Source organism: Vanellus vanellus (genome assembly GCF_965231255.1).
Source record: "Vanellus vanellus genome assembly, chromosome: 9".
NCBI classification, from domain to species: Eukaryota; Metazoa; Chordata; class Aves; order Charadriiformes; family Charadriidae; genus Vanellus; species Vanellus vanellus.
In genome coordinates this window covers 25,462,390-25,483,401 of record NC_138914.1, presented here as the reverse complement: position 1 = coordinate 25,483,401, position 21,012 = coordinate 25,462,390, and the positions used below count along the sequence as shown (strand labels likewise).

At 42.3% G+C, this 21,012-nt stretch overlaps 1 protein-coding gene across 1 annotated transcript in view; it reads left to right on the top strand.

Moving 5' to 3' along the window:
- FGD3 (FYVE, RhoGEF and PH domain containing 3) overlaps positions 1-16,890 on the top strand; it is a gene marked incomplete at its 5' end in the record, with an annotated part of 118,690 nt that extends 101,800 nt beyond the window's left edge. The window contains 4 exons of the mRNA XM_082487893.1: positions 3,788-3,910; positions 5,906-6,058; positions 8,304-8,444; positions 15,372-16,890. Of these exons, the coding sequence (XP_082344019.1) occupies positions 3,788-3,910; positions 5,906-6,058; positions 8,304-8,444; positions 15,372-15,596 (642 nt within the window). The 3' untranslated portion in view covers positions 15,597-16,890. The remainder of the gene's footprint in view (positions 1-3,787; positions 3,911-5,905; positions 6,059-8,303; positions 8,445-15,371) is intronic.
- Between the last annotated feature and the right edge of the window lie 4,122 nt (positions 16,891-21,012).

Below are 21,012 nucleotides of genomic sequence, written 5' to 3'. Positions count from 1 at the left end.
AAGAGTACGTGGCAAGGTCGAGTTCCTGAGCCATTGCTGGGTTGGATGGGGGGGACTGCCCATGCAGCAAAGTCTCATGGTTTTCACAGGCATGGAAGGCAAAGGGCTTCTTAATTATTTCCCAGTGTCAGCAGTTAAATAATATACTATTGAATAAGTCTTTCTTCTATAATGGCTTGTTGGAATTTGCCAAGTCATAAAGAAAATACATTTTCATTTTTATTATCTTTTCTACAGCTGCAATAGCAATGTTTCACACTCTTGTGTTCTCCCTGTGTTCTCATAATGTTGAGAAATATTATGAAACATTGCTGATATTCATCAAACACTTAGAGACCTCTATAGACAAGGCCTTTTTTGATTAGTGAAGTTAGCATTCAATGCTCATTGTATGCTACGGCACAAGTTAAAATACAGTGGTCTAAAATAAATATAGTGGCCTAAAATAAAAGCTCGTGCATAACTGTCATAAAAAATCTTGCCCAATGTAATGCCCTTTCTGCTTTCTTTCCTTTGCCAAATATATGGGTCGTGTATTTCTGAAAGGGAACGCTGTGCAGACTGTTCCACATGGATGAGGAAGTCAAATATGAGAAGCATTAGAGGAAGTATTCAACTTGAGTCTTGTCTGTGTTATAGAAACATGCATGTGGGTGATGGTGGATATTCCTACTGACGTACAAATCAAATGAACCTATTTCCACATGAAGCAGTCCATTCAGTTCATGTTAGAGGAACTTCGGCATTTTTCCTATGCAGGCGTGTGTAGGTATCGATTGAAAGCCAAAAACTGGTTTCGTTTAGCATTCATCAATGTCTTCCAGTTGCAGCTTACAAGGCTAAATGGTGCCTTCATTTATACTCCTGCCATTCCAGCAACACTAGTGAAATTGTTGTTAACATAAGAATCAAAAGGCTTGTTCTGCTGTATGCAAATTTTAACTGTTAAAAAGAGGAAAATTCAGGTTGACCAGTGAGGAAATGCTCTGATCTGACAACTTAAGCAAAATCTTTCCCTAGCCAGCGGAGGGAAAATCAGTCTTCTAAAAAATTAAATAGCATTAGCACCAAAATCAGAGTGAGAAATGGCTGACTTCAGCCAATGTATGTGATACAAATAAAAAAGTTACTCTGTAGATTGCTGCGGATCAGTAAAAGCTTTGCGAATCGCTTTAATTATACGCCTTACTTGGAGAGGTCTGGCAGAGCCTGAGAGGAACGTTTTTGCCAGTGATTCATCTGAGGCATTGTTCGTTTGGAGTAATTCAGTGTCGTACTGGTTACATCTGGTTCTTCACAAGAAAAGTGAAATACGGCACTCTGCTCATGTGTGTGGGAGGACTTGGATTTTCAGGCTTTCTGTTTTGCTGAGCAATTAGTGTGTACGTATATGGGGATACAGTGGTGTTCCTGAATGAAGAAATCCCTGTGACTCTGCTTCACCAAGCTGAATGGCAAAGCATCCTATACTTGTAGACAAGTTTGAAACATTGCTCTTGCAGCTAGAGAAAAGATAATGAAAATGAAAAGATCCAATCCAATTAGAAGCGATTAGCTGTGGGGTTTGTTGTGTAACGCCATTACAAGGCAGGGTGGTTTCAATGGCTCTGCTGAAGGACAATGTGCCTTCCCCTGTAACCAGGGAATGGCAGGGCAGAGATTTGGGGGGGCTAAAAGAAGCGAGAGTGGTGGCAGCTTACAAAATTTGATGTGTGGTTTTTGTTTTTTTGTTTTTTTTTGTTTTTTTTTTTTTTAATTAGCCTGAAAACCTGTATTAGTGACTTCTGCAGGTTAAGTCGTAACCGCTAAGGTGAGACCTTAGGGCAAATGGCGGAATTTCCCTAGCGTTGATGACACCTGGCTGGTGACCGTGGGCAGCCTCTGCCAATCGCAATCGCTGCTGCCCATCCTCCTACCCTCGCGTGCCCACATCCTTGTGTTAAATAAAGGCTTTGAAGGAGGAGACATTTTTTGAGCCAACTGTTCTCTCTCAAGTGGACTTAAGTTGTGTGTTATCATGGATGGGTGGCATAAAGGGAAGGGGGGGGTTTCAAGGAGTCCAGAATCTGTGTAACCTACAATGGGCCTGATCCTCACCTGGTTGATTTTCAGAAAAAAATGTAAGATATCTCTGCTCTTTTGATTTAGAGGAAATGTTTCTTCTCCCGATAGTTTGTTAAATGCTTATGTTAAGCAAACAAAAATGAAGAAGGTTATCAAACCTCTTCTCAAGAAAGAGCTGTGCTGGAGGAACATGAGTGAGCTGCCACCTTTGGGCTGGGATCTCTATGCAGGTGCTGCCTGGCTGGGGGTGCCCCAGGCTTACCCCAGGGTGCTGCTGTTCCCTGGCACCTAGCCATCCTGATTGGGAAGGAGGAAAATATTTATTTGTTTAAAAAAAGGAAACAAAACAGGGGATCTACTTCAAGTTCTGTGTGAAGCTGTATTTTTATGAACTGCACATTGTCATGTTAATGCTCTTCAGTTTATCAGAAAATTGTTCAATTGGTTTGATTATACCGAGTGATTTTATGTACCAGCTTAGGTGCTTGGCTTAAGAGACTAAACTTGCTTGGCTATCCAGACAGCTGGTAGAAAGCATCTTCTGCCAAGAGCAGTTGGTAGCAGGTCCTGGTGTTGGTGTCTCTGGCTTCCTGAGGAGTTTTATGTTTCACCATGGGCTGGGAGGGAGCCTAAGGAAACTCCATATCATAGAATCAGAGAGTGGTTTAGGTTGGAAAGGACCTTGAAGACCATCCAGTTCCAACCCCCCTGCCCTGGGCAGAGACACCTTCCCCCAGCCCAGGTTGCTCCAAGCCCTGTCCAACCTGGTCTTGAACACCTCCAGGGACGGGGCAGACACAGCTTCTCTGGGCAACATGCACCAGGGGCTCACTACCCTCAGAAGGAAAAATTTCTTCCTGATATCTAATCTAAATCTCCCCTCTTCCAGTTTGAAGCCATTCCCCCTCGTCCTATCACTACATGCCCTTGTAAAAAGTCCCTCTCTGGCCTTCTTGTAGGCCCCTTTCAGATACTGGAAAGCTGCTATAAGGTGTCCCCAGAGCCTTCTCTTCTCCAGGCTGAACCACTCCAACTCTCTCAGCCTGTCCTCACAACAGAGAGGCTCCAGACCTCAGATCATCTTTGTGGCCTCCTCTGTACCCACTCAAATAGGTCCATGTCCTTATTATGTTGAGGGCTCCAGAGCAGGAGGCAGTACTGCAGGGGGGTCTCACGAGAGTGGAGTAGAGGGACAGAATCTCCAGAGCTGGACGCAATATTTCAGGTGTGGTTGAAGTTGGATGGTGTAGAAGTCCACTGCTAGTACAGTTCACTTCTTCCCAAGACCTTCTCATCTCCTCCCCATGAACAGAAGTGTTCACAATGCACCCAAAAAGTCAACAACTAAGTCACGTTGCAGCAGGGAGGCAGATGAGTACAGGAAGGAAAGCTCTTCTTGATAAGCCCACATTGCCAGTTCCTCTTCCTCCTTACCAACAGACAGTGCGATGAGGTTGCTCAGTGGCTGTAAGCGTAGGAGTGAGCAGAGAGGGGACTTGAAGAATCAGCTCGAGCAGTCTGAGATCACATAACGCCACACCAGAAACACGCAATGGCTGAGCCAGCCATGCAGCCATAGGCCGTTGGCAGAGCTGACATGAATTCTTTTCTAAAATGGTGTGAAACCCGAAGAGGATCTTTGTCAGTAGAGAACTCTATGAAATGTTTTGCCTTTTTTTTTTTTTTTTTTTTAAACGTCACATGATTGTACTTTTCATTTCAGAGTGATTCCTGTAGGAAATCTTCCAAATCCAAGCGAGACAAGGAGAAACAGGCTTGCAAGAGCTGCAGTGAAAGCTTTAACTCCATCACTAAAAGGCGGCACCATTGTAAGCAGTGTGGGGCAGTAAGTATCAAAAGGCACTGAGCTTTTTAATTTCTTCCGCAGAGACTGTTGAAGAGAGTTTTTTTTATTTTTTCAGTACAGGAACTAAAAGATGTTCTGGTTCATGGCAGGTCATTGACAGAGCAGATCTTTCCACTTGGCTTTATCCCCTGGGAATCGGGGAAAAAAGAGCAAAACCCTGGTGCAAGGGGCCTAGTCTGTGCTGTTTTAAAAGCAAGTACAGCGCCTCGGCGGACAAAAAGAAAGGTGGTGCCTTCCCTGGGGATGTACATGTGTGTGGGGAGGGGGCTGTGCACTTTATTTTGTTTGCAGAAACAGAATGGCCTTCTGAGAGCCTTACTTCACACCGCAGCCCTGTCTAGGACGAACAGCTGAACATACAAGATTAAAGATGGATGGGTTCTTCTTTCCATAAAACTTGTCTCCCTGAGTTGCCCAGAATTGCTTATGCCAAGGTGGTTTCCTCCTGCTTGAAAAGTCAAATAAAATCAGTCCTGGAGATTCAAGGCCAGGTTACTGAAGGCACTTAGCCACCCTTCCCCAGTGCCGTTCTCTGACAGCTTAATTCTCTTTTTTTTTTTTTTTTTTTTTTTTTTCCTGAAAATCACAGCCACAGCCAAGATGAGATTGATTTCTGTAATACGACTTGAAACCTGCCTTCTGTGACTTGAGTTTCACAGTTCAGTGTTTCTAATGTAACCAGTACAGAATAATGTTATTTAAATACCATTATTCATTTGAAGTGGAGATAAACTTTCGGCTGAAGAGAGACCTAAATGTATAGTTAAGATGTTTAAAGAAACCTCAGTCTCAGCGATTGAAATAAAATTACTGTGGAGGAGACACTTTTGCACTGGTGTTGGGGCTGTCAGCCTTCTGCATTTGTTTTTATTAATAATTACTAAAATAATGAAATACATTTCTGGAGGTTTAAAATATTCCATTGCAAAGCTCAGTAATACTGAAGAAATGAAATAATAGCTTTCTCCCATGGAAGAGAGATAACAAGAATTAACATTATTAATATTCTATTGTTTAACAGTTGTTGGTTATGTGATGTTTTGTGATGTGGCAATAGCATTCAAATTAAAGAAGTTAATTCGTGGCAAGGAAAGGCTATCACATTTCTAAAAGTTCTAGCTTGCTTTTGTTTACATAACTTGGCAGAATGGCACTTCACTTGCTGAATTAAGGCAGTTACCTTCATATAGTAATTAACATCTTGCAGTGAAGCGTATAACATATACTTGTACCTGGAGGGCGCTTGGGGTGTATTGTTGTACAATAAATTCGATGTCGAATCTGGCTGACTGCTGCTGCACTGCACCCCGGAGGCCGGTTCCTCTCCCTGGAGCAAGTGGCAGAGTCAGAACTAAGCGTGAAAACCGGTTCCGGAGCTGCTCTTGACAAGTGCTGGTTTCATGGGACCGATGGGTCATTGTGTGCTCTTGGCAGCTGTGGAAAGGAATCAAAAGTTGTTAATTTGGCATCAGGCAAATAGTTTTTAATGGATAATACATTATACGATGCTCTTAAAATGGTCAGTGATTTTTGGATTCCTCAGTTGTATCAGGCTGAACTGCCTAATTGATGAGGCAGTGTCAGCCACCTTTACTCTGAAAATCAGTCCTTCCTAGGCCATTTTATGATTGGCATTAAAAAATACTAATTGCTTTGTCAACCTAAGCCCTTTTTGAGTCATAAAGGCTTATAAGAAAAGAAAAGCAAACTTGCATGATGTCGATCATAAAGTATTTCCCCAAAGGCATATGTGGTTTTTTTTAATTAGGTATATTGGTACACAGCATGGGATCACAAAAACATTAATCATTAATGGAGGTAAATAAAGTAAATATTATTATATTGGTTGCTCTATCTTACGCTTGCATTAGTTTTCTGGATTTTATTTTAATAACACCCGATCTGCAAGTCACTTTCTTTGGAGAAGGGTTACGTTTTAATGATGGCTGATAAACCCCCATCTTTCTGTTATAGGTAATCTGTGCCAAATGCTCTGAGTTTAAACCACTTGCAGATAACAGCCGTCATAATCGAGTGTGTAAAGAGTGTTTTCTGCAGTTACCAGCAAGCCTATGCAGCCCGGGAGTGGAAGCAGTCGGAGAACAAAAGAAAAGACTAGCTGCAGAGGTACAGTATCTAGCTAAGAAACTTCTGGTGTGCTAGCTGCCCTTGTGAGTCTCTCTTTTTGTTTTGCTTGTTTGTTTTTTTTTTAATGTATTTATTTAAAACAAATAAAATTGTTTGGTTATGTTTTTTCCCCCACCATGATGTTTGATCCTCTGACCCATAACTTGTATTGAATGTGCATGCAGCCTGAATGCTGTCTGTAAGCATTTGTCGTAGGATGCTGATTGTACAGGGAAGCACACAGGTTTTGCAGCTAAGCTTCAGCTTTCAAAGTAATGAAAAAAGAGGAAAAACTTCTGTGGGTTTGTTTTGTTTTGTTTTTTTTGATGCATTTCCAATCTTGAGTTGTGCACAATGTCACCGAGCTTTATACCATGATAGTGGCACATCCTACCCTTACTACCCTACTACAAGAACAAGAAACGCATTGGCAAACTGGTTTGCTTTATCCTCACCCACAACAACTGAACCTTCTCTTACCGGTGCTTTTTTTAGACTACGGGCAGAGCTGTGAGTACCGTTATGTGCCATGCTTTTTATGGGCCACCTTGAAGAAAAGGTTTTTATTTATTTTACTTGTGAAATACAGCCCAAAGTCACTTTGTGTGTTTTTACATTCATCTCAATTGAAAGCGGACCCATGGGGACACGTCTTCTGAGGGTACATCAGATTCTTGAAAGAGCCACTGAAACACTGAGAACTTAACTTCATTTGCAAATCATTCCCCCCGATATGTTGACGTACACCATCCTGCTTCGAGCATCACATGGGAAACTGGGGAGCAGTTGCAGCCTACGCTGAAAAACATCTTACCTTGAAAAACATCTTTCTGGAAGCCATCCCTCAGAGCCAGCAGGCAGCCTTCCAGCCACCTTATGCTCCCCAGCGGAACCAGACTACGTGGAAAAGAGCTAGACTCTGAGCAAGAAATGTAAGCCCAGCGGTGCACGTCTAGAGCTCATGTCATAAATGCTTCCTCAAATAGTGTTCTTAGACCCTGCCCCACTCTGCTTCCCAGCGTGTCGTATTTTCTTTCCAGTCTACTAAATGCACCTACATGGCCAAAATTATGCCAGCGCTATGTGCCAGAGTGAACTCTGCTGCTCAGGTGCTTTGTCAGCTCGGTACCCAGGCGCGTCCAGAACCTCAGAAATACGAGGTGGGGTACAGCTACCAATGCACATTGCCCTTCCCTGCACTACCCTGTCTGCCGAGCGCAGAGGAGATTCTGGATCCAGAGCTTGATACCATCAAAAACTTCTGATATATGCTACAGCTGTGCCCACAGATGATGAGCACTGAATATACATCGGTATAGTCTGCAGCATCTCATGATAAACTTCCTAGCGCTGTTTCAGCAGAGCTGTTTGCCAGTAAAGCGAGAACCTGCACCTACCCAGCTGAGAGCCCTGTTAATCTGAAAAGCCAAAAAGCAAACCAGTGAAATGTGACCTATGGCTTTACTGCAGAAAGCAGATTACAGAAGAAAGCTGTAAAAACCCAAGGAAAAGAGTCATTTTTCCCTCATATGCTCAGGCTTCTAGCCTTGTGCTAAATCTTCAAAGGATCAGGTAAAACGCAAGAGAGTAGGTGTATAAAAAAGAAAGATCAGAGCTGGTCTTTTTCTTTCCCTCCTATTTACATTAAACTTTCTTAACAAGCTTAATAGCAGCTGAGGAGATTGCCACTTTACAAACGTTATTAGCAGATGCCAGAAATCCCCCGGAGGCTTGTGTGCAAAGTCTAATGGGAACAGGACTGTTTTTTCTTTGTTTTCCATCAAAAGACAAAAATTCTTTTCAATCTTTTTCTTTGCCCTTGTGCTCTCTGATTTGGCTCACGTCTCTCTGCATCTATGCACAAGAGTGTCTTTTAATACACCTTTCTCATTAATTTGAAATTGTCTCCCAGTCTACTTTGCTTAGCGAGAAACTAGCTGCATCATCTTAATTGCCACTGTCAATTTACTTGGTGGAGGTGGAATTTAACTTCAGAGCTGCTGGGAACAGACATTCAACATCTGCCTCTATTACATGGAATTGTGCTATTTCTTGATGGTACATAATGATGGGTTAAACTTTTGTTCAGTTATGGGCTCTCCAGTGTTTGCCCTAAACTATTATTTGACTCTGGACAACTTAAGTATACTTTATGCTTAATTCTAAGTATTTTGCCCATGTAAGCATCAATGTAAACAGCTCTTTTTTCTTTTTTTTTTTTTTTTTTTTTTTAATCTTCATCCAGAAGCAGAGCATCTTAGCAGCTGAAAACAGCCTCTTCAGCAGCTACCTCCAGTTCCTTGAAAAAGGGAAGACTTGGTACAAAATGTGGGTGACCATACCCAAGACTGAACCTCTTGTTCTGTATCTGCAAGGAAATAACCAGGTAAAATAACATTTGTGAGGGTTAACAGACAGAAAAAAAAAAAAAAAAAAAAAAACCAAAACCAAAAAAACATAAGTTTAAATATGTCAAGCTAAGAAATAGGTCAAAGTATTTGGCTTGATTTCAACAACAAAAATGAACTTGGCATTCTGAATATAGCACAAAGCCTCAGAGATTTCAGATTTCCTTGTTATCTGTAGTTACTGCTGATATAGTTGTGAGCAAATGTCTAAGCTCATAGCTTTTCTCTTCCATTTTTTAACAAAAAAGGACAAAACAAGGATAATCAGGTTATGTTTGGGGGTTTTTATAGGTTTCAGACAGGTATATTCAAAAGTTTTGTTACCCTGTCATTAGGGAAAGCACTTTCCTGAAAAACGTATAGACGTATAGAGCTACAAAGCAGTCCGAATATTGCAATTGCTAGTTCAAGCTTTTATCTCTCTCTCTTTTTTTTTTTTTTTTTTTTTTTAACCTAGGTCTGGGTTGAGAGGGTGGAGGAATTTGTGGAAGTGTAGTTGTTCTTCAGCCTGAAATATGGGCTGGTTTTGGTGAAGCTCCTTGTCGTAGCATCATGTCATTTTTATCTTTACTTGAAATAAGTACTGTGGTAAGCATTTTTTTTAAGTGTGCTGTTGAAGCTAACTAGTGTTTGTGTGTGATGAAAGTCACGTAATAGAAATATCTTTATACAAGACAGAATATCCAAAATAGAAATATCAGTCATGCTTCCTTAGTGCTGAAGATAAAGAATGACAATGCTGAAATGAGATCCCCCATATCCAATTTTGTGTTTGGCAATTGACACATTTATCTTTTGTTTTATCTCCTGGCTGGGATGGAGAAGAAGTGGATCCGAATTCAGCCTACCTCCCTACCCTGCTGTAATTGCAGAGATGTGAAGAGTTTGCTTTTTATTAGCCTCAGTCTGTATGGCCATAACTAGGAACAGTCTGCAAACTAAATATTACCTTTGATTTTATAAAACTATTCAATGTGAAGCTTACCCTGTAGCAACTGTTTGACAAGAAGTACACGTTGTCCTTAGAAGTGTGTTCGTTTTGCCGCTTGTCCACGAGAACACCTCTGGTTTTAAACAAGTGTGTGTAATGTTGTAAGCATAGTGCTTGAGAGAGTGAAAGCTTGAATTTGAAGCTCCAGATGCAGCCCACTTGGCTTCGTCTGGGATTCAAACCCCATCCTGGGGATGGTGCCAATTCCTCCCGTGGGCAGCAAGCTGCCTACCTTCCCTCCTCATCAACAGGGGATGCCCGCCTGACTGACATTACAGGTTGATAAAAAGCAAATGGCTAAAATGAACGCAGCAAACCCGATCGGTAGATCTCTCTGGAGTCAGAGTCTGGGGAAAGCAGAAGAGCTTTAAAAAGCAAAGCAGAGAGAATGGCTTCAGCCGATGTGGAAGCTGTGCTTTCGGCAAAGGACCAGTGCAAGCCCTGGATCCCATGCGAACCAAGCCAGAGTGTCTCCAGAGGCAAGCTTGGGGAAGGAGGGTGGGAATGGAAGGAGAGAGGTCTAAATTCTTTGGCCTTCCCCACCCAGGAACAACGTGTCATCTCTTAGATGACTGGAACAAGGAGTTGAGAGGAAGCAACACCTCTTATGTGGAATGACCTAGAAAGGAGTTTCTCCTAGTGCCTAACATCATTTCAGGACAGCACCAGTGGGACATAAACCAGCTGTATTTAGTGCCCAGCAGAACCATGCTCGATTCTCCAGGCCCCCTCCTGACAGTCAGGGAAAACCAGGGTTGGAAACTGGATGAGTTTCTGGGCTTCAGATGCTCCGTTCTTTGCTCCGTACCCTGCCAAATTTGATCTTGAGCCTCTGTTGATACTATTAGTAAGATCCTATATTTTAGGGGAAGAGGGTGCCTTTGGCACTGATTGTCGATTCTATGACAGTTAAATTTAGTGGTTAGTGTCCTCAGCTATTTCAGGTGTGAGATAAATCTCTCAGTAAAGCGGCAAGAAAGCATACAGGACAAGGTTGATCTATCATACGTTCAGTAACAGAGTCAGGAACCAACAGTTGCAGGCTGAGACTATAAATGACAAAACAGAGTCCTTTCTTCAAGGGCCTACCATTCCCACACATACGATTTCTTCAACTTGCATCCAACTGAAGGAGAAAGTGACAAAGCAAATCCCATTCCTTGATACTAACCCAACGTTCTGGTTAGTTCTGGTTGACGCAGTACACACTTGTGAGAAAAATCTCTTCCAGAGCTTCTTTCCTGGGGGCCGAGTGTCTGGAATCAGTCAGGAACCACTCATGGGCCTGAATCTTATTTTCCCAGGCATTGTTTTGTTTTGTACAACCACCTCCATGCATCTCACAAACCTCTTTAGGCCTCCAAAGAAGCGTTTAGGTGCCGAATAAAAAAGAGGTGCCTTTTGGGAATAATATTGCCAACAATGGTATTAAAGGTCTTGAAACACGGACCAAGTGAAGCATGACCCTAGTTTGGAAGTTGGGGGGATTATTTTTAAAAAGAACAGAAAGAATAGCTTGTCTCCTGGGAAGAAGGAGTAAACCAAGCTGAATCTGGAGCTGCTGATACAGTAAAAGCCCTGACAGCTTTTGTCCTCTGCACCCCCGGCCCTCACACCGACGAAGGGATGCCAGTGCAAATGGAAATATGACTCACAGGCTTGAAAACAGCAAGAAAGCTGCTCTTTCGCTTTAGATCCTTGTTCCAGGAGAATGAATTAATCCCTCAAGTGTTCACGGTTTAAGTCTTGCATGGAGCTTTATGCATGAGGATAAAATTCCCGGCTTATTTAGGTATGGAAATCATACCAATTTTATCTGTCCTCGAACTGAGACAGAACTTGTGCAGCTGTTTGTCACGTTTATCTGAGTGGAATTAGAAGAGTTTGCTTATAAGCAGAGACCACCTCAAGCTTACGGATCAGCAGTTTTATAGAAACTGGTCTCTCTTTCCAAGGGCTCTGCCTGGAGCTTCTGCCCCCGTTGGTCTTGTAAAATGCACAGCTACCTCCAGAGCTCTGACAGTAACTGACACCTGATGGAGAAATGCAGAATTAAGGAGTCCCAGCTAGCTCGAGAAGTAATGATTTTGGGAGAAATATATAGTATTTATACTATATATAGTGTAGTGAGAGCTAGTGTATATAATAATTATCAGGTTTGATCCATGAGAAAATTTTGCTTTCTAAATTCTGAAGGAAAAGAAATCTTTTATTCATCATGTAAATGTGATTTACTCCTAGAAAATAAGGCAGTAGCTGAGTTTGAAGTCAAGCGCAGGGTTTTAGGAAAGTATTTTTGTGGCTTGTCTGTTGACCCTGTTTAGGTGAAGCTTTAATTGGCCCTGCACAAAGCTCTGCCTGCCCTTTTTTTGTGGTCCTGTGGAGCTTTGCAGCTTGGCATGCCATCACACCACGGGAGTCCCTCAACAATTTGTGCAGGTCTGGGATTCGATCGTAAGTGGGTAGAGAGTGGAGTTTGGATGGAAAAACGGGGATTTTCTAAGCCTACTTGAAAGTAATAGGAGAAAATGTTAGTGGTCCCCGGGGTGTAACTGTTGTTCTCTATGTTTAAGAGATCTTGTACGCTGCAAAGAGTTGCGCGGTGCGAGAGAGACGTCTGTATGGAGGGGTGCACGAAAAAGAACTGCCTGTGTGGTGGAACTGAGCTGTCCATGCCCAAATCTGAAACCCTGCGTGTTGCAGTGGCTTTAACAGAGCAATAAATGAGCACTGGCATAATTACCTAGATAGATAACACATTGGTATTGTACTGCTTAGAGTCAGGATGAGTGCACAGTGCTTGTGACAACTGACAGTATTTCCCAACCGGTACCCAACCGGTAGATTTTTGTGTATCACTGTCTCAGGAAAATGACTGAAGTCAACCCTAAAGGGAAGCTTTTCTCAGCACTGGGTAGTTTGATTTTATGACATACTGATATCGTGCAACCCTGGTATGTTGCATACAGAAATATAAAAAAAAAAAAAAACACACCCAAAACCTGCAATTCAACCAGCCAAATCCAGCAGGCTCTTAAAAATGGAACACAATATTTACGTCTCTGTAAGGCCTGTAAATCCTAGTTACGTGCTCAAAATTCTGAAATTCCTCGTGGGTGCAGAACAGCCCCTGGATTTGTTGGACTCCAGGTAGGAGGGGAAGGGCTCAGTGCCAGAGGAAATCCGGAGATGCTCGTGGTCCCGCAGGGAGATCTGGTTTGGGTGTGTGGGTATGGCTGGAGGCTGAGTGCTTCACCTTTGTCTGTCAGTAGCGCAGCTTTTCAGAGATAATTTAAATCCCTTCCTGTTGGATCAGGCAGGTACAGAGAAAGCAGCAAAGGCATCATATTAAGAAAAGGGAGGAAGCAAGACCGAAGGCAGTCTGCTTAATTTGCCTGTGTCTGCATGTGTTGGGTAGGTGTAACATTTGCAATCAAAACATCAGTTTGCTCTCATGCTGCACTTCTTGGCTACAAACGATACCATTTTTCACTGTCGTGGGCAACCTCCAATTTTACATGTGACAAGTCTTAGTGTCTGTGTTTCTAAACCAAGATCAGTGAAGCAGGAGTGGTTGAGCTTGCATGTGCTCTTGTGCGTTTTGTGTTCATCAGTCCTGTATTTGCTTGCTTTAGCACTGACACACATCCAGATCTAGAGCCACTCTGTACGTGCTGGTTTCAACTTCCATATGTGCGAGAGCTCCCTGCTATACAGATGTGGCTGCAGTGTCAGAATCAAGAAACTGCGTGCTGCTTTTAGCACAATGGCTTGCACTCAAAGAGGCACTGAATTTTTTAGTGCTTGACCCAAAGTTGATGTAAATCTCCTTGAATAGTGCTTGGTCTTCAAGCAGATGGACTCTAATTTTTGCACAACAATAACAAGTAGCAGATTAATAAATCAGGAAACCTGTATTGATTTAATAAAATGTGTAGGCGCATTTTTGACTGTATATCTTTTGCCCCTTTACTTAATATATGTGTTTACATTTATGTGAGCCGTTCTGAAACTTGAATTACATTAGCCTAAGTGTTAGAAAAGTAGATTTTTTTTTTTTTTTTGCCATTGTTCTCAGAGCTGTGGTCCCCTTCCAGATTCACTGAGTCATCTGCAGTCAGTATGGGGTGACAAAAGAATGACTTTGCCACCTCTTTGTGGGATGCCTTGTTAACTTTGGTATGAGGCGTTGAACTTGAGTAGGCTGCTACACAAGTAGCTGCTGCAAGAGGCGATGGCTTCTTATGGATGCTTGATGCCTGTGTGGTTTAGACTTCTGTTTGGGGACCCACCTTTGAAAATGCATTGCTGACATAGGTTGAAACAAGCTGCTTGGTCATGGCCTTGCCAAAGTATGCCTTTCCTGAGAGCTTAGTAGAAGAGTTGGTTGAAAGCTTAAGATGAGCTGTATCGCTCCTTAGATCTGTGAGTTCATCTGGCCTTAAAGGATGTTGAAGAATCTGAGCTTCGACATCCTTGACAACTCTGAAAGGCATCACAAATAACCCAAGACCCTCCAACAAGATTCACTGATTTAAAATCTCTAATTCTCTTCTATTTCCAAGTCTTCTCCCTGCTAGTTGTCTTTGTGTCTCTCACTGTCCAGCTCTGCTTATTTGTCTCCTTTAAACCAATCTTACAAATGTCCCATGAGGTTCAAAAGGGGCTACACCGAACTAATCTCAGCTGGATCTGATTGCCTGTACCTAAAGACAACATGCATGTTATGTGAAATAACGTGAAAATCCCCAGCCGTGCCACTGCCAGATCCGTATTCTTACTGCAAAAGAGAATCTGTTGAATAAGGAGAATAAAGCACCAACAAGACATTGCCTTTTATTGTTTTAAGTTAAGCAGTCGATACTGCCTCTTCTCTGTTTTCTACGCGCAGTAGGGAACGAAGAGCCGAATGTACATGTGCTCTGCACCCGTGTTCATGTGCTTGCTGGAGTGTGTGTGCACGTTGCCCATCCTGGTGGAGAACAAGTTGACCATGAGACAGCAATGTGCCCAGGGCAATGGTCTCCTGGGCTGCATTAAAAAGAGCGTGGCCAGCAGGTCAAGGGAGGTCATCCTCCCCCTCTGCTCTGCCCTGGTGAGGCCACACATGGAGCACTGTGTCCAGTTCTGGGCTCCCCGGTTCAAGAAGGACAGGGAACTGCTGGAGAGAGTCCAGGGGAGGCTACAAAGACAATCAGGGACTGGAGCATCTCTGTGATGAGGAAAGGCTGAGAGACCTGGGGCTGTTCAGCCTGGAGAAGAGAAGGCTGAGAGGGGATCTCAGCAATGTTTATCAGTATCTGAAGGGTGGGTGGCGAGAGGACAGGGCCACATTCTTTCCAGTGGTGCCCAGCAACAGGACAAGTGGCAACGGGCACAAACTGGAACATGGGAAATTCCATCTGAACATGAGGAAAATCTTCTTTCCTGTGAGGGTGGCAGAGCACTGGCACAGGCTGCCCAGAGAGTCTGCAGAGTCTCCTTCTCTGGAGAGATTCAAAACCCACCTGGATGCGTTCCTGTCCAACCTGCTGTAGGTGACCCTGCTCTGGCAGAGGGTTGGACTGGATGATCTCCAGAGGCCCCTTCCAACCCCTACCAGTCTGTGATTCTGTGCGGGCAGGATGGCAGGTAGGGGCTCTAACGCAGAAAGGCTATTAGCCACTGGCGCACACCGAGACACTCCGGTTTGGTGAGAGTTGTGGTGTGGCTGCCTCACCTGAGCCTGTGCGTGGTGACCATGCATCTCCAGCTACATCTTACTACTTCATAGTGAGTTCTGAACTCTTTGAAACAGGAGTTTTTTCAACCCCATTGAGAGGAAATCTTTCCTCCCTGCGCAGCAAACCCCCCACTCCTTCCATTTCAAATACTGTTTGTTGCTGAATTTTTACATTGGTTCTTTCTTCTTTAGGATGGACGGAGCCCGCGTCCTATTCCTCTGCCTGGGTACGAAGTCAGTTTACCAGGTCCTGGTGAGAAGTTTGAAGTGAAGCATGTTTTTAAGCTCTGCCAGTCCCAGCAAACTCTATATTTCAGTGCGGAAGATGAAGAACTGCAGATGAAATGGATGGAAATTCTCACCAAAGCAGCCAAAGGGGAGACTGAAGATACAGCTGAAGGGCTCGGCAACCCATAGAGCAAGTTCCATTTAGTTTCTTTCCTACATGCTATAAACCATCACTTGAATTTGGTATTCATGGCACTTTGGAATCTGTATGGCTTTATATCTTCATGTGTCTGCATAGGAAATTCAGTGGTTTCTCTCCTTTTATTGTACATTTCTCACGTACAGTAGTTACCTGGCATATATTATGTTAAAGGAAAAGGTAGTTGTAGTTTTTGGTGGTGTCGATGCTGGTTTTAAAACAAAAGACAAGGAGAAAAGCATTAATTTTAACAAAGGTAATGGAAAACCATCGGTCTCTTGTTTTCCTAAATGTATATTTTCCAGTCCTTTTGATCTCTGTTCAGTGCAGGATGTGTATAGTCTGTGATTAGTTCTATAAATGCTGCCTTTTAAGTTAAATGGTGTAAAGGCTTGTGCTGGCCACTGACATTCCGTTCTCTGTCCTTTCCCTCCTGGTAAAAGGTCTTTGTGAAGTGTGAGCAACGTACTGAATATTTTCCCTTTGCTACAACTATGTCTCTGCTATTTTGAGATGACCTGTTCACAAGGCAAATACTGTAGAAGGGACTTCTAAAAATGACTGCACACTGTGCAGAAAAGAACATTAAGAAGCCTCATTGATTTTAAGCATTTATAATATTGTTTTGTTTTCTTTTGAAACTGATACCTTCCTTCCTTCTATTTGAACCCATTTTGATGTAAGTGAACAAACGTTTTATACTGCAAACGGGGTTATGATCAATAAACAAGAACATTTTTAGTACACGCAGTACAAAAAGGTGACTTTTTTGTTGTATTGGTTAATTTAAAAGTGACCTAGGATTTATTTATATAATTTGTAAATAATGTTTCATACATATTTGAAGAATTTTTAAAAGATCTCCGCTGATTAACAGGATTTAGTGCATAGAATAAGAGATATTTGTATGAACTGAATTTGTAATTTAATTTTCCTGTTCACCTGTATTTGTCTTATTTTTCAAACTTAAGTGCTTATCTATTTAAATAAAAATTCATGCAGTTAACTCCTGAGCCAGATTTCCAAGGCACAGCAAGCTTTAGGTCAAAATTTAATATAGGGTTGGTTTTTTTTAAAAAAACAAACCACCACAAACAAAACCCCAAAACAAACAACAAAAAAAAAAGGCATGTCTGTTCCTAGTGGTAGTAAGCATGTAGTACTGATAAAAATGAAATAAAATCTGTCACAGTACTGTATTTTTAAATGGTTTGGTTTAACTTTTGTTTCCTCTTCAGCCTTCTACATTTTCTGATATTGGTAGAAAGAAAGAGCTACTCCATACAGCCAGAGTTTGTTAGGATTGTTGAAAATTAGTGAGTATCAGTGAGTATATTTCTTACCTACAGAAATGGATTTTTTTTTTCCTTATTTGGGGTTTGGGTTTGTTGTTTTGTTTTGTTTTGGTTTTTTACATTGGTGTAATAAATCATATAACTGTAGTCCATGGTGCTAAAAATTAGAAGCCATGTATTTAATTAGCTACTGATAAAATTTCATGAGACTTGCATCTTCCCTCTCCTTCCTACCCCTCCTCCAGTCAGTTGGCATGAAAAAGATTTCCTGCAGAGTAATTTTTATCGTATAGTTCATGGAAAGGGATTCATTTCTCTGTGTGTTATTTCCTCTCCCAAGCTTCCCTGAAAATGAAATGATGTAGAATGCTGGTCTTGAAAATTTACTCATTTTGTAATATTCCTGGGTTGGGGTTGGTTTTTTTTTAAGTTTTTCCTTTATTGCTTCACTTGCTTCATTCTTTGGAAGGGAGAATGGTAAATCGAAACAAAATGAATGCATCTTAATACATCTGTCATTTTCTGTTGAGAATATGATCCTGGGGGATGAATCTTTCAAAGCATCTGAATGCACATCTCTTCAAGAATACAGGGAATACGATGATAAACAGGCATGCTAAAATCGCAGTCAGCTAAGCAAAGGAGGGGTCCCTCAGCTTCCCAAATCCTTTAGTTTTTTAGCTGTGCGCTCAAATTCTAAACCTCCATTGGTCCCTGGCTTGCAAATTGATGGGGCTTGGGAGTGCTCCGAGGAGAGCATCAGTAAAGGCTTCCTCTCGCACGATGCTCTTGCCTGGGCACGTGGGTTTGAATACTGTGAGTGGTGGTGCTGGTATATGAAGCTGTAGTCAGCCTCGTTCTTCTTTTCTGTTGATGAAACTAGAATGTTTTATTTAAATGACCCCTTGAGAAGCACACGGTATTGGTCAGTGGGCTGAGGGAGATGGTAATCAGTCTTTAGTGCTGGAAAGCAGAAGAACCTGCAAAGACGGATGCGTACACTTAACGTAGTGGAATATCTCCATTGTTGTCCACAGAACAAGGCAAAGCACGTGTAAAAACCTACGCAGTGTGGGGACTGGGGTAAGAAACTATTCAAATAAGCTTTACAGGCATTTGGCTATAATGAGCTGGCTTCTCAGTTTTAACCTTTTCTTTTTGTACCATCATTTCTGTCTGTAGTATTGTACAGATCTATTAGATGCGTACTTACTCCCACAAATAATTGCATATGGAAGAGAGGGGAAATTTTATGGTGTTTAGCTATTGTATTCATGTAGAACAGACAGATATAGTACAGAAACCTCCCAACGCTTTCTCTGATCGTTGCATGGGGTTTTTTTGTTGGGTTTGCATTGTTTTTAAAAACACCACGTCAGTTCAGACCAACCTTCTATACCAATGGATTTTTCATGAGCGCAGAGGTGTATCTGGCATATTTGTCTCCAAGAGCCACAAGAAATCTAAAGAAAGGTTTCTTACATTTAGAAAGTTTTGTAGCTCCAGTTGTCCTTCCAGTAAATCGAATGGCTCAATCATATGAAACTGAGTCGCTTGGAGGAGAGCAATACAAATGTTGGGATTCTTTTGGACTGGTTTAGGAAACGAGAAGGTGATCTCTTGCTTCTCATAGAGGACAACTGGATTTCCAGCATTATGGCTGTTAATGGAAGAGAACGTACATCAAATGATAAAGCTAACAGTGTTATTTTATTCTGAAACAACTGTGTTGTATTGGTTTTGATCCAGCTCTGAAATTGTAATAGAGTATCTTTCTTCATTTATTTGGTTTGTTCAAAAAAAGACGATCAAGCCCTCAGTTTAACAGGCATTTATCGAAGCACAAAGTGAACTCCAAGACACGGAGAGCTAAATATTACCTTTTAGTAGATCTTATTTGGACGAAAGGCAGCGATGCTGGTTTCTTGTTCTTTGGGATGAGGTAACAAACGATTAGGGGTTTTCTTGCCTATTTTGCATCCTAGCATAGTTTCCCAGAAGCAGCTGCCCAGCAGTACTGAAACTGTAGATGAAAGTTGGTGGTTAACCTATCTGACGGCCGCTCGACTTCCCTCCTTGTCTTTCACCAGCAGCATGGAACATTGAGCTGCTAAATATAAATGACTGCATATCCTGTAAACAAGCACCTTCCTTTTTTACGTACCTACCATTTCTCTTTTTCTGTTCTTCAGTCCGTATGGGGCATGGCAAGTTTTTTCATTTGCCTTGCGCTTTTGTGAGGGTTCTCACTTGGCCGGGCACTCTGCAGGCCCAGGGAAGCTTGACGGAGTTGAGCAATTGCGTTTTGCTGTGAAATGAAATAGTGATAAAACAGGGCTTTTCAGAAAGTGGTTGCTGGCTGTCCTCACAGATACATTGTGATCTATGATCACAGGAGATTAGACTAGAGGAAGAATTCTGTTTGGAGTCTCTGAAATGGAGTTTTGGGGAGCTCTAACCAGCTTATGTGGATGACTTGCTCAAATGCAGCAAAATGAACGTAGCCTTCTTAGAATTGCTGCTAGCATCAACAGTGTAAAAGACTTACTTAGACATGTCTTATCAAAGTGGTTCAAAATTCAGACAACAAATCCTCACCTGGAATAAATTGTATTAACTTCACTGATGCATTTAAATGAACCTGGGATCTGGCCTGCAATGTTGATTTTTAGGGTTGTTTTTTTTTTGACTGACAGTACACTTCAAAGAAGCCTTCCCTCTTCTCAGTACTTTTGCCCCCCTACGCTCTCCACGCCATCCTGCCCCAAAGAAAGCTTATTTAAAACCTAATTTCAGACCAGTGCGGTGATCAATGACATTCAGCTTGATAAGGAAACGAACGGATACTCCGACCATCTAAAGAGCCTCCGTGTTCCTGTGTCTAGGCTACATGTGCTGCGTTGGAAAGCTCTGATTTCTGAGTTCCAAAATCTCTTTGTCAAGTGGACCTGTTTTCCTTGCAAATATAGAGTAATTTCCCCATGTCTCAGGAAGTTGCTCTGCAGACGTGGGATTTTCTTAGTTCCCTGGTCAGATCAAAGAGGTTTCATATGGTACGTCGCTAGCGTATTTAATCTGAAAAGGATTCATCAGTTAGCCCAGTATCTCAAAATGGGCACGAATTTGTCGAGACTTTTTCACTGTGTTGCAAGAATTAGCCATTTGCTCCATAAGGTCTTGCGCGTTCTTGCAAGAAGAGGTTAAACTGGAAAATACAATGTTGTCCCACTTCTGGTGCCAAAGAAGATGCTTTCAAGTTCCAGGCTGAAGATGGCAATGTTTGGTGTGGAACTGGTGACAGCAAGTACCAGCTGACTTCTGAATTGGGTAAGAATAATTAAACACCATGTATTGGCCTTGTGCACGCATTATTAATTTCACTCTCCACATAGGGCAGCATGTTTTTGCTCTGGTAAAAAGCCCAGTGTTGGCTCGGATTGTACTGAAGCTGTAAAGGGATCCCAGGACATTTTAGTTTTCAACACTTTGAAGTTGCCTGTGGTGTTAAGTTATAGTGGGCTGAGTGCTTTGGGCAAACCTGGAAGCATTGGGGTGTTTCCACAGGCAGCTATGGGTAGGAAGGTGTCTAAGGAACTCCAGCGCTATTGTGCTGTTCACAAGGTGGACAGTCCATTTAATTTTTTCACAAGGAAGATTGTACGTTGGGTTTTTGGAAGTCCTTTTTAATTACTGCAAGTGCTGTTGAAACCCCATCATGGAGAAAGGGACAGAATTAAAATAGGAAAACAACATGAAAGGGAAATAAGCTCATTGCATGTGTCGTACAAATCTTTGAGCTTGGTAGGACTTCAGGGGTGGTGTATCACCAGCTGTGGAGAGGGAGCAGTAATGTACTAGTTTTGGTAGTTAAATTGTGTATTACAGAAGAGAGAAAATATGAAGCCTGTTCCTTAGGCTGTGCCGGAGACGCCCATTGCAAAAGTACCGACGGGTCCTGCGCACATCCAATTGATCTGGGATGAGCTAGTCCTATTTCCAGAACTTGAGCGCCCAGAGGGAGGGTAGGGACCACGTGCTCATCAGTTCACGGCAGGAAATCCCTTCTGATAATCAAGCCCCAAATCCCTCTGTTAACCAGTGTCAAGAAGCA